Source organism: Diospyros lotus, chromosome 3, assembly GCF_014633365.1.
Source record: "Diospyros lotus cultivar Yz01 chromosome 3, ASM1463336v1, whole genome shotgun sequence".
NCBI classification, from domain to species: domain Eukaryota; kingdom Viridiplantae; phylum Streptophyta; class Magnoliopsida; order Ericales; family Ebenaceae; genus Diospyros; species Diospyros lotus.
The window spans coordinates 35245009-35257644 of NC_068340.1; the positions used below are offsets into that span (position 1 = coordinate 35245009).

Consider the following 12636-nt stretch of genomic DNA (forward strand, 5'->3'; position numbering starts at 1 on the left):
GAAAAAACTAATAATATATCAAAGCTTAACAAAAATATCAATATTGATATATCGTTGAATGATTCAAATAAAATTTATACAAATATTACATTTTAATAAAAATAAATTATAAATTAATGTCCTAAATTTATTACCATTAATAATTTATATATAATTATTAAAAATATATTAATACAATACTTTATGTTTAATTCATACAAATATAAAAAATATATATTAAGATATTATATAAAATTATTTATTTTTATATTTTATCAATACATATAAAATATAAAAATAAATAGAAAAATGTTGAGGGATAGAGGTGATGGACATGACGAAGACGAAGGCGATAAATACAATAAGGTGACAGAGGATATGGAGATGGAGATGATGAAGGAGATGGAGGCATAGGTAACAAAAAATAGAAAGGCAAATGGATGAAGAGCAAAATTGTAAAACACTCTATCAACTATATTTTTCATTACAACGTTTTTAAGAAAAATAGAGAAGAGCTTTTCTACAGCGTTTAACTTCATCAGCATTTAATATTTTTAATTTTTAATAAACGTATAACTAAATAAATTATATAACGTTTAAGATTCACTAATAATTTATAAACAGTTAAACCAATAAGTCAAACACCCCCTAAATATGTTTTAAAAAAGTAATTATTTTTTAAGAATTTATATTACAGATAATCTTTTAAATCACAATGACATGTTTTAAAATCGACCCTTACTTACTTTTCATCATTTATTTTTTTACTTTTCATTTTTTAATTCAATAAAATTGTAATTTTTTTTTTATAAAACAATCATTTATTATTAACTAATCCAATAAAGCTTGCAAATATTGGCCCAGGATCATTTTTCTTTGGGTAAGATAATCATAATCAATTATCATTGTATACAAATATATATATTTCTTTGTTAATTTTAAGGCTAGAGGGTCAATGAGACAAATTAAAGAGTAAGAGAATAAATTTATAAGGGTAAATGGTAAAAAAAATCTAAATATTTTTGCGAATATGTAAATTTATCTAAATCTTTTAATTTTAACAATTGTATCATAATTGTCTTAATTTGTGTATGTATAGTTCCCATTCTTATATATATTTTTTATAACAGGTGATTTGTCACGTCAGCAATCATATGAGCATTCTAAATTGATTTCAGATATTAGATAAAATTATACTTAATTTAGCCCATTGGAATACAATTGCTAAAATTGAAACGTTTGAAAAATTTACAAATATATATATATATATTTGCTATTTGTCCAATTCACAAATATATATCTTCATAGTTTAAAATTCAAAATAATGAGAGGCTATCTCTATATTCTGTTAATACTACAGAGCATATATGAAATACCCTGAACATGAGAAGAAAGTGATAAAACAATTTAAGCATAAAATTAACTAGAGTTAATCATCTTGTATCTTAATCTAACTTTAATCATCCCATAACTTTATATAATGACCCGATCAAAGAGCTTATGGGTTTGTCTATAAACTTATTTTATTTTATTATTTTTAAATTATAATATATTTTGTAATTTTAAAATAACTTTCACTAAGCTAAAGTTAATATATTTTGTGTATCTAAATCAATTTAATTTTTCAACCACACAAATGGCTACAAAATTGTTTTGAGTTGTGTTCACACTTTTAAGATATTTACTATATTGTTAATCTCACATAATGATTACTTTTAATAATCGAGACAAGTCAAATACGCATAATTTGATTTATTTAATATCTCAACTTTGCTTCAAGTTTTGTATTACTATACAGTAATACAAAAATATTACTATAAAAAGATCCACATCTTACTTTGCTTCAAATTATGTGCCAAATTTTGTATTTTTTCAATGCAAGGTATACATTTTTAATTTATATTAAATATGTATTAATATTAATTTATCCTTAAAAATACTGTTAATTATTAATCAATCATTCTAAATTAAATGAGGTGGACCAAATTAGGCATTTGGGTAATGACAACTAATAATTTGATGCTTTTAACAGAGCAAAAATACATAACATTCCAGATTATTATCTTTTTAATGAATTATTTTAACAAAAACAAATAATGATACAAATTAGAAATAAATTGAAAGTTGATACAGTATATAAAAAAACAAGATTGCTGTATAAAAACATGGTAAGATATGCGTTTTCTTTTTTTTTTTTGATATTTACCCTTAAAAAATTAAAAAGTTTATTATTGTAAAATTAAAACAAATTTAAATGTTTTATTTTATTTTTTTATAATTTATCCTTATTTATTATTTTCAAAAGGGTAGGACTAAAAACCAAAAATTAGAATCGACATTGAAGTCAAACCGCCCTGACTTTTTCAAATTTTCATTGTCCAGAACTCTTTGTTGGCACATGGTCCTTTATTTCCTTTTCTTTTTCCTCCCATGGCCCATGCTCTCTTTTGTCAGTGGGTCAAGTCTACTGTGCCTCGATTAAAGAAGAGGAAGAAAGTCAATTTTACATAATGCTTGGGGAAGTAGTGTAATTAAAAAATGTCTCCATAGCTAACAAGTGAACATCAACACCATTTCGTACCTGTTAAGAGTTAGGGTGACGGTTTTGCATTTTTAATAGTAATTATGATCTAAATTTGTCATTTTATAATGATAAAAATCTTTATAATCACACTAAAAAAAGTTAATATATTAATTGTCTCACTTTTATATTATTAATAAAGTTATTATATTATTTTATATGTTTATTTATTATTTATTTCAAAGTCAATAGTCATACATTTTTTATTTTTATGACCTCAATAGCCATACATTAATCAAGTATTTTTTTTTATTTCAAGTAGCAACTATTTTTGAAAGCTACACATTAATCAAGTATTTTTTTTTTTATATCTATCTTAGCTATTATAAAAACTAAAAATAAATTATACTTAGCATCATCCATATTTGATATAAATAAAAGGAGTATACGTCAACCTAAGGGGGTAGAGTGATATAATCCTATAAATGAGAGGCATAAGTGTAAAAGTGGAAAAAGAAATAGACTGTGATTTGCAATTTGCTAATGGCGGGAAAAAGGAGGCATCTGTTTTGTTAATATAATAATAATAAAATCAATATATTTACACACACACACACACATATTTACAAGTGTCGGCGTCTAACGATTCAGCTTTCAATTTCTTTTACAAATCCGGCCTCCCCAAAATGTAGCCATCCCGAGTGAACGAACATTCTTCGATCTTCACCCCCTTATTTTCCTATTTGACTCTTTCTCTCTCTTTCTCTTTCTCTCTCGTTTCCTTCGTTTTCTTGGAAGCCAAACGCATCCAAGTGGTTGCTTTTTCTCTTAAACCAGAAAAATTAAGATAATTATACGTTGATCTCACCAAATTCATCATTCATGCATGCATGCGAAGAGGGACAGGGGAGCAATGGAGGGAAAAATGGAGAGCCTGAATTACAAGATGTTCGGGCTGTTCAATAGGAAGTTCAAGATCTGGGAGAAGGCGCCTCCGCCGGATGTGAAGGAAGCGTTTATAAAGTACTCGGGGAGCGAGTCCGAGTCGCCGCCGTCCATGACGGCCGATCAGCTCCTGCGGTTTCTCACGGAGTTTCAGGGAGAGCAGGAGTGGAGTCTGGCCGATGCGGAGCGAATCATCCTCCAGGTTCTGCAGAGGCGTCACAACCATGCCTTGTCCACTCCCCATGCTCTCACGCTTAACGATTTCTTTCACTTCCTCTTCTCCGATGATCTCAATGCCCCTATTAAATTACAGGTCTCCCCCTTCTTCCTCTCTCTCATATAAATGCGATTGAAGCTTCGACTACCTTTACATTCTGGTGATTCATATTAGATATTATAAGGTTGTCAGGTTGTTAATCGAATAAAATTCTTTTTTTTTTCGGAAATAACTGTTTATTTTCAATAATTTCTATGAGCAAAAAGCTAACTTGAGTAGAACTTAATTGATGAGAAGTTACAAAATGGACTGTATTCGGGTGCGATCGGGAGAATCCTGATGGCAAGGAATTTTATTGAGACATCTTTGGCGGCGATGTGACTTTTGGAAGTCAAATGATATCACGAATGTTAGGATAATGTGCGGTTAATGATGGTGCTGATGAAGTGCCTCCCAATAAAGTTTCTGGTAGGAAGAGGCTGTTCTAGATACTGAATGAAAGTGTTAGTGGTACTGTTTGATTTTTTTCCTCTGAGAAAAGTATTCACTTCTTCCTTTTTGTTTAAAGAAAAAAAACCAGAAGCAACCCAAGTTACTCTGCATCTTTTGGGGAGCTTTTGGTTAGAAACCTCCATAAGGCAAGATACCAAACAAGTTAAGACACTTTAAGAACTTAAAATCCAGCAAAACGCTTTCAAACTAAATGCACTGCCATTCAAAGGAGCACTTAAATGCAACTGTGATTAACAATCTGAGCTTTTTTTTTTTGGATAGAAAACAATCTAAGTTTTAAGCCTACGAGCATAGGTGGACAACCTGTGGCCTTGGGGACAGGAGTTGATAGGTCTGCATTCATGTAGCTGACATCAAGAGAGATGCAACAAAGCTTTCTTGAAGTTATTTTTGAGTTGGATAAAACTTCAGCAATAAAGTCAAACCTCAATTAGCATTTGTGAACCCCATCTATAAAAAAACAAATTTGCATTTGTGAACCATACTAACTCACTGTCTACCTTTCATCATGTTACTGATTTTCATATCTTTCTCTCTCAGGGTTTAGTATGTCATGTGAATCTTTAGCATAGAATGCTGTGAATAATTCTGATGCAGAAATGTCTGAATTTTCTTTTTACAGTATGCCATTTCTGCTTTCAGGTACACCATGATATGACTGCTCCATTGCAACACTATTTCATATATACAGGTCACAATTCCTACCTAACAGGGAACCAACTGACCAGTGATTCTAGTGATTTACCAATCATAAAGGCTTTGCAAAGAGGTGTGAGGGTAATAGAACTAGATATATGGCCAAATTCTGCAAAAGATGACATTCATGTTCTTCATGGAAGGTATGGACTCTCTCAGATTGGTCCTCCATTGAGTTGATCACCTATATGTCTACCTTTGTTGTCATTGCTGTTGTCAATACTTCCTGTAGCTTGGTCGCAGATAAGTGTGTAGAAAGATGATGTCATCCTTAATTTTGAATCTCTGGCAAGACTCCTTTGATATCATTTTTGGAAAGAGAAACTTTTCTTAGAATCAATCCTTGTGATATTCAATTCTCTTAACCAAATGTTAATTGTTTATGCCACTTGTCATATATTATGTCATAATTTAGACACGACATAATGTAAACAGAAACCAATTACTATTGTGCCATCCTGTTTTATTTTTACAGCTAACCTTTTTTTTTTTTTTGGCTTCATTCTGTTGTTAGTTATGTACCCAGATCAGGAAATATTTTATTATGTTTGACAGATCCGATTTCATTTTCAGTACATGTTATAAATTTCAACTCTTAAATATGAGCCTACTTAAAATTTAAATGCATCTGTTTTCCTAACTTCAGTACTTATGTGTTGTTTGGAATAATGCTAACTTCTGCATTAATATAGGACACTGACAACTCCTGTGCCGCTAATCAAATGCTTGAAGTCCATTAAAGAATATGCTTTTGTTAAATCTCCATACCCTCTTATATTAACTTTGGAGGACCACCTTACAATGGACCTTCAAGCTAGAGTTGCAGAGGTTGGTTTTTTTTCTTCCCCTCTTTTACTTTCACTATTTTTTATTTGCAAAAGAGATGGTTTCATTTCATTGTTTCTTTTGTAACAAAAACTAAATCTTGCTGTAGATGGTGACCGAAGTATTTGGTGAACTCTTATATCACTCTGAGTCAGGGTGCTCAGAAGAATTTCCTTCACCAGAAGCCTTAAAGCATCATATTATTCTTTCAACCAAACCACCAAAGGAATACCTTGAATATATGAATCAAAAGGATCGAGGAAATGCCTCACCAGAAGAAAGGGATTCATCTGATGAAGAACTTACAGTTGAGCTGGATCCAGATGAGGGGGTGAGCTCAGAGATGAATTTGTTCTTTCTGTTTTTAAACTTGTAACAAATGTACTGCATTATAATCATATTTTAAGATGCTCTTTTACTTCAATATATTAGAATCTTCACAGTTAGCAGATTGACACTGATCAGGATGATCAAGATAGCGATGGTGGCGAGCCGAAATCATGCCAGGAAGCACCCCAGTACAAGCATCTGATTGCAATTCATGCTGGGAAACCAAGGAAAGGGTTGAGACAGGCATTAAGGATTGGAAATGAAAAAGTTAAACGTCTTAGTTTGAGTGAAAAAGCATTTGAAAAGGCCTCATCATCTTATGGAACTGATGTTGTCAGGTATTCTCCAAATTTCTAGGCTAATATCTCAAAAAAGAAAAACTTCAAATGTTTACATCACAAGTGATTTGATCTCTATTTTTCTTTATTTTTCCCTCCTCTCTACCCTAAGATTCACCCAGAAGAAATTTCTGAGGATATACCCAAAGGGGACCCGAGTCACCTCATCAAATTTCAAGCCAATCACTGCGTGGATTCACGGAGTGCAAATGGTAGCATTCAATATGCAGGTTAGTTTGAAGTTCTGTTGTCAATACATAGTTATGCCATACATGCTTCTTGTATGTATGGCACGATAAAAATACAAATTTTGTTTACAAAATTTTGTACTAAATTTTGTTTACAAGCAATATAATAACAATACAAATTTTTAAATGAAAACCTGATAACCACGATAAAAAACCACAAGTATTGACAACCAGTCCATACAAGCACTATAAAAACTCAGTTATAAGAGTGGAACAACTTACTATCCTACCTATTTATTAGAATCTACATTCCAAGGCAGAAACTTTTTTTCTCACTAGAACCAACAATACATAGAGGCACATGCCTATTAGATTCTGCCACTACCTTTCTAAAACCCAGAAGATGAAAACAGTTCTTTGATTTCTACATCCTTGAACTATGAATAACAATCTTTATTCTTTAAAGCTTGATCTCTATGATAAATGTTCTCTCTAAAACATTAGATCCCCTAGCAGACTTCGAAGCTCACTATTTATGGACTTCCTGAGTTTTTCCTAGTTTGGGAAGGGCCAGGATTTCTTCGAAGCATAATAGGAAAATTTTTATTAACCCTGTATTATCGATGGTAATTAAGACACTGTCACATTTTGTGATACATTGTCAGGAACCCTCATGTTCTATAAAGGGATTCCTTATTCATTTTTGTATAGCAGTTGTATGCAGTTGTACCTTCAAGCTGCTGCTTGAATTGTACCTTGTAGTTGGCTTGGCGCCAACTTCAAGGTGCAACTGGGCTTAGTATATAAAGACTAACCCAGCTAATGAGAGGTATCAAGAATTATCCAGTCAATTTCAGATCTCTCTCTCAATTTCTCTCCCTCTCGAACCTTCATTCTCTCTTGTTCCCTTTTGTACTTGTTATCCCCCTTCATTCTTCTCTCAATTCTCCCCAAAATTTCTGCCCTAATTCCCATTAATTGAAGAGGATTAACTGTTGGATCTTAGGATCCTGACATACATGTAAAGTAATGGTAGAGCGTTTTAATAAGAAGGTTTCATTGGTTTATGTACTGCTGAGAGGGGAAAGTGTGGGTGTAAAAAGGTGGATGCCAAAAATTTGGGTAGTGAGAAGAAACAGAACAGCAAGAAGAACAATAACCTACCAAACTTGTATCCCACTATTTGGGGTAGGCTACATGAATTCTAGCTCTCCCATTGTTTCTATCTTTTGTAAAACCCTTATAACTAAAATCATACATAAGTGCCTCTCACCAAGTTTTTTTTGGTCGTCTTTTGTCTTCTTTTTTTTCTAAATTCTCGTTTCTTTTCATCCACTCTTCTTGTTGAAGCCCTTATTGATATTCTTTTGACATGACTAAACTATCTTAATCGTATCTCATTCATCTTATCTTCATTGGGAGCTACTTCAACCTTACTACAAATATCTCATATTTAATTTTATCCTTGTATCCATACATCCATCTTAGCATTCTCATCTCCATTTCTAGCTATCACATAAAATGTTGGATGCACTTCTATTTTTACCATCATGGCTTAAGTGTTTGGGTAATATCCTCATTAATCTCCCTATCATTTTGGATGATTGATCCAAGGTATCTAAACTGTTATTTTTTTTTTTCTTTTCTATGACTTGATCTTCAGTTTTACCATAACATCATCACACTTGTATCTTTACTAAACTCAGATTCTAAATATTTGGTTTTCACTTTACTTAAAACCTTTACATTCTAAAGTGTTCCTCTCTATCTCGAGCTTCTTATTCACTTCTTCTTTTATCTCATCCACCAACTTGATGTCATCTGCAGATTGCATATGACAAGGCACCTCTGCCTGGATAATGTTAGCGAGTTCATCCATTATAAGGGCTTAATGAATATCCTTGGATGTAATCACATTATAATTGGAATAGCCTCAGTATCTCCTTCACATGTTTTGACATGTGTTTCTGCTATGTAATATATATTTTTAATAGCCTGTATATTAGAAATTCAGGCTCCTTTCTTGTCTAAAACCCTCCATAAAGCTTCTTTAGGAACCCTGTTATAAGCTTTTTCTAGATTATAAACAACATATGTAAATCCTTTCCTTTATCTCTTTACCTTTTCATTAGAAGCCTCAGCAAATATATATCTTCCATTGTTGACAAACTAGACATGAAACCAAATTGGTATTTCGATACCTTGGTAATCTTTGCCCAATCACTCTCTCCCAAAGTTTCATAGTGTGGCTCATTAGATTAGTTCCTCTATAAATTTCCACAACTTTGAACATCTCTTTCATTCTTATAAATAGGCACTAAAGTTTTCTTCCTCTATTCATCTGACATTTTTTTGATTTAAGGATCACATTAAATGATTTTGTTAATGGAAAAATGCTCTCCTCCCATGCATTTCCATACTTCTGTCGGTGTAAATCTGGTCCCAATTTTGTTAGCCTTTAATTTGGAATACTTGGCATCAGCAGGACTTCTTTTTCACAATTCAGATTCGTTTGTTCTTGATCCTATTTTACAATTATCACCAATTTTTCCTAAGCTCCTTGGAAGCACAGAAAATTCATTTTAAATGTCTGACCCATGTCCAACTTATATTAGATATACATACTCATTGGATTGGCAGAGATATGTGTTGGACGTGACAAATGGCATTCCCCTTATTTTTGGTTATAATTTTTATTTTTACACACATTTAAGACACAAAAAACAAGTGCCACTGTTAGTTGGAGATGCTAGAGTTTGTGACGAGCTTGTTCAAGGTAAATTCAAAAGTTACAAGTTTTTCAATAAAGAATAAAACACAAAAGTGAGCCTAACTACAACTTAGCTAAGATGGTTACTTTTTTATGTTTAAATTATGATTATTGTACATTTAATGATATCTAAATGTTGGATTGATTATTTTTTGATATATTTATATGGTCATTATCATTAGATTGAATGGTATCCTCATATTGGATTAGTGGTACTTTTTCAATATCTAAGTAATTCTTTAGTTTTTATATTCATAAGCATTACTAGCAGAAGGATATATAAAATATTTTTTTGGTTGTATCTAGCTATTTCCATATCCTAATTCTTCCTCAATCATCATATCCTGTATCCATGTCTGCTTTTAAAACAAAAATAGCGGAAATAAGGAGAGTGAATTAACTTTTCTTGTTCTTTTTGTGGAATAGGGATATGGCAGGTCGCTTGGAATGATGCAAGGGATGTTTAGATCCAATGGAGGGTGTGGTTATGTGAAGAAACCTGATTTTCTCATTAATAGAGGTCCAAATAATGAGGTATTTGATCCTAAAGCAACACAGGGGGTGAAGAAAACTCTAAAGGTTAGCGAATTGACATGGCTTACTGAATTTTTATTTGTCTGATGATATTTTCCTTGAGCATTTATCTCTTTTACCAGGTGAGAGTATACATGGGAGATGGATGGCGTCACGATTTTAGCCCTACACACTTTGACACGTACTCACCCCCTGATTTCTACACGAAGGTTTGTGCAAATATTGTTTTTCCTTTTTTCTTTCTTTTTCTTTTTTGGGCTAAATGGTATTGTTGTGATAAAAGTACTGGACCCCTCGTTACTAAATTTTGTCTTGCAGTGTTATTGGATTTTTTGAGATACATTCAGGTTGGAAGATACTGGCATTGGTTTGTTTAATTAATTTAGCTAGTTTACCTGCAGCAGCCCTTGGTGGTATTCATACAAGAGGTTGGCAGAAACTATTAATTTCATGGGTAAATTTCACACACTATCCCTGAGGTTTAACTAAATTGCACCACCTACCCCTATGTTTTAAAAATAGCATACACATCCCTTGCCATTACAGACCAAACAAAATGACTATTTTGCCCTAATATTTAAAAATATTTTCTCTTCTCTTTGCACTATCTCACATTGCCGACAAGAGGCCATGAATCGTCGGCGATCGGCAATGGGTTATCGCACCACAATTTGAAGAAACCCTGTTGTCATACAATGAAGTTTTAGTAAGAAACCCTATCGCATGGTGACGAGGCTTTTTCCTATCGCTAACAATCGACAATAGCTGTGTGATGGGAAACTCTATTGCCTTATTGTGGAGACATAATGGTAATGATGTGTTGATGAGGGAAATGGTTGTTGATGTGACTTTCGATAGTAACTCTCTCTTTCTCACCTATCGTTTTCCACATTTGCAACCCATTGGCAACGATGTAGAGCAAAACCCATCATTGGTGAGCCCAAAATCTACGTTTAAAATCTGTGTTTTAATAAGGGTTTTAAACTTTGGTCTTTGATTGAACCCAGAGTTTGTTTCCTCTCTATCTTTCTTTTTCATGAAAATCACATTAGTGGGTTTTGACCAAGGACTGCGCTATTTGTACAGAAGGGGTTCATAGAACCCTTTACAAGCGCAATAAATCGCGATTTGTTCACCCCCTTCTCTTTCTCCCCGCCCGCCTCACCCTCGTCTGCAACCTTGCCGCTGGCTCACTTCCTCTTGCAGCTGCAAACTCACTGCCTCTCGTCGCCTTGCCCCTGTGCCTTGCTGCCTCGCCTCCTCACCGCTGTAATCTCTAGCAACCGGCGACCACCCAAACCAACTGAGGTGCAGCGGGCGGCGGTGGTCAGCAAACTGCGAGGGCGAGGGCGAGGCTAGAGAGAGACAGAGAAGAGGAGAGGAGAGGCGAGGCAAGAAAGAGACAGAGGAGAGTGTTTTGGATCATTTATCAGATGGGCAATTTGGTCATTTCATTATTCTATAAAGCTTTCTCTACACCCCCTTCTGTACAAATAGCTTTATCCTTTGACCAATGAGTAATATATTTTATTTATTTTTTGTAATTTTAGAAGAAAGTAAAGAGGGGAGAGGCCATTTTAGAAATTTTAATAAATTTAACTGCCCTTATTTAATAACAAGGGGGTGCCCATCGCATAGGAGCTAACCTCATGGGAGGTCAGTGACATTTCTAAAAATACAGGAATAATCGGTGCAATTTAGTCAAACTTTAGAGATGGTATGTGAAATGTATCCAAATTTCATTTGGGATTAGGGTCATAGACAGGACATAATTGGGTCATAGACAGGACATAATTACGATTGTTACATAGCCTTGCCTTAATGTCTTTGGAGTAAAAGAAATATACAGGACAAGGAATTTGTGTCTGACATGCATATTATCCTTAAACCGTGCATTCAATATTGTTTTTTGTCTAGGGAAAATGACTTTGAACTATTAAGATTAGTAATTTGAATCTTACCTTAAGTATCTGTTCATCTTGAGAGGGGAAGGGGGTATAGATATAAGTTGAGTTATGGCAATCTCTTAACCATTAACGAGGACATTCTCATATCTTAATTAATGCACAAGTGATTTTACTAGGAAATTCCAAAATTAATGGGGAAAGTGTGGTAAAGTCAAGTTTCCAAACCGGGTAACCGGTTACATTTTGATCAATTATTCGCAAAAGGCGGAGGAAAAAATGACTTGTGCATGAATAGTTCATGCTTTGTGTCATATTGACTGATTGGATTTTGTTTAGTAATTGTTGTGCAAGGTTTACATATGGATGCATATTTGGGTGGAGGGTATGGGACTCTGATTATATGAAATTCAAGAACATTCATACCCAATGCTGCTAAATCTGTGGCAGATTTATATACTAGGAGTGCCAGCAGACGCGGCCAAGACGAAAACAAAGGTGATAGAGGATGACTGGGCACCAGTTTGGGATCAAGAGTTTACATTTCCATTGACAGTTCCAGAGCTAGCCCTGCTTCGAATTGTGGTACGAGAACACGACACATCGGAGAAGGATGACTTTGGCGGACAGACATGCTTGCCTGTTTCAGAGCTGAAACCGGGGATTCGGGCGGTCCCGCTCTACAACAAAAAGGGAGAGAAGCTTAAATCCGTAAAGCTTCTTATGCGTTTCCAGTTTGTATGATTTTGATGTTCTTTTTCTGCTAGGTTTTGCAGGCTCAGGGGTGCCAGTGTAGTGTAGCAATTAGAAACTGTAATTTGCCTTTTGGCTAGGAGACTTTAAAAACAACTGAAAGCATGTTGGATTTATGGTTTA

The 12636-nt window shown here is 33.7% G+C and overlaps 1 protein-coding gene across 3 annotated transcripts; it reads left to right on the forward strand.

Moving 5' to 3' along the window:
* Nucleotides 1–3144: 3144 nt before the first annotated feature.
* On the forward strand, nt 3145–12636 carry LOC127797518 (phosphoinositide phospholipase C 6-like). 3 transcript variants are annotated; one of them, XM_052330495.1, is made up of 9 exons: nt 3145–3758; nt 4818–5014; nt 5564–5699; nt 5806–6027; nt 6147–6364; nt 6477–6594; nt 9749–9901; nt 9979–10065; nt 11063–12180. In XM_052330495.1, exons 1-9 carry the CDS (start codon nt 3387–3389, stop codon nt 11213–11215), a joined length of 1656 nt encoding a protein of 551 aa, XP_052186455.1. In that variant the 5' UTR covers nt 3145–3386; the 3' UTR covers nt 11216–12180. The 3 variants fall into 3 exon arrangements, with proteins under 3 accessions (XP_052186455.1, XP_052186453.1, XP_052186454.1); XM_052330493.1 differs by lacking the exon at nt 11063–12180 and adding an exon at nt 12211–12636 and having other exon boundaries at nt 3148–3758; XM_052330494.1 differs by lacking the exon at nt 11063–12180 and adding an exon at nt 12211–12636 and having other exon boundaries at nt 3149–3758; nt 6162–6364.

What these genes read in the sequence shown, in the direction of transcription:
- LOC127797518 (XM_052330493.1), top strand. Translation starts at nt 3,387, where the DNA reads ATGCATGCGAAGAGGGACAGGGGAGCAATGGAGGGAAAAATGGAGAGC. An exon ending in ATGCCCCTATTAAATTACAG is followed by an intron (nt 3,759 to 4,817) that starts GTCTCCCCCTTC and finishes TTCTGCTTTCAG; the next exon opens with GTACACCATGATATGACTGC. An exon ending in TTCAAGCTAGAGTTGCAGAG is followed by an intron (nt 5,700 to 5,805) that starts GTTGGTTTTTTT and finishes ATCTTGCTGTAG; the next exon opens with ATGGTGACCGAAGTATTTGG.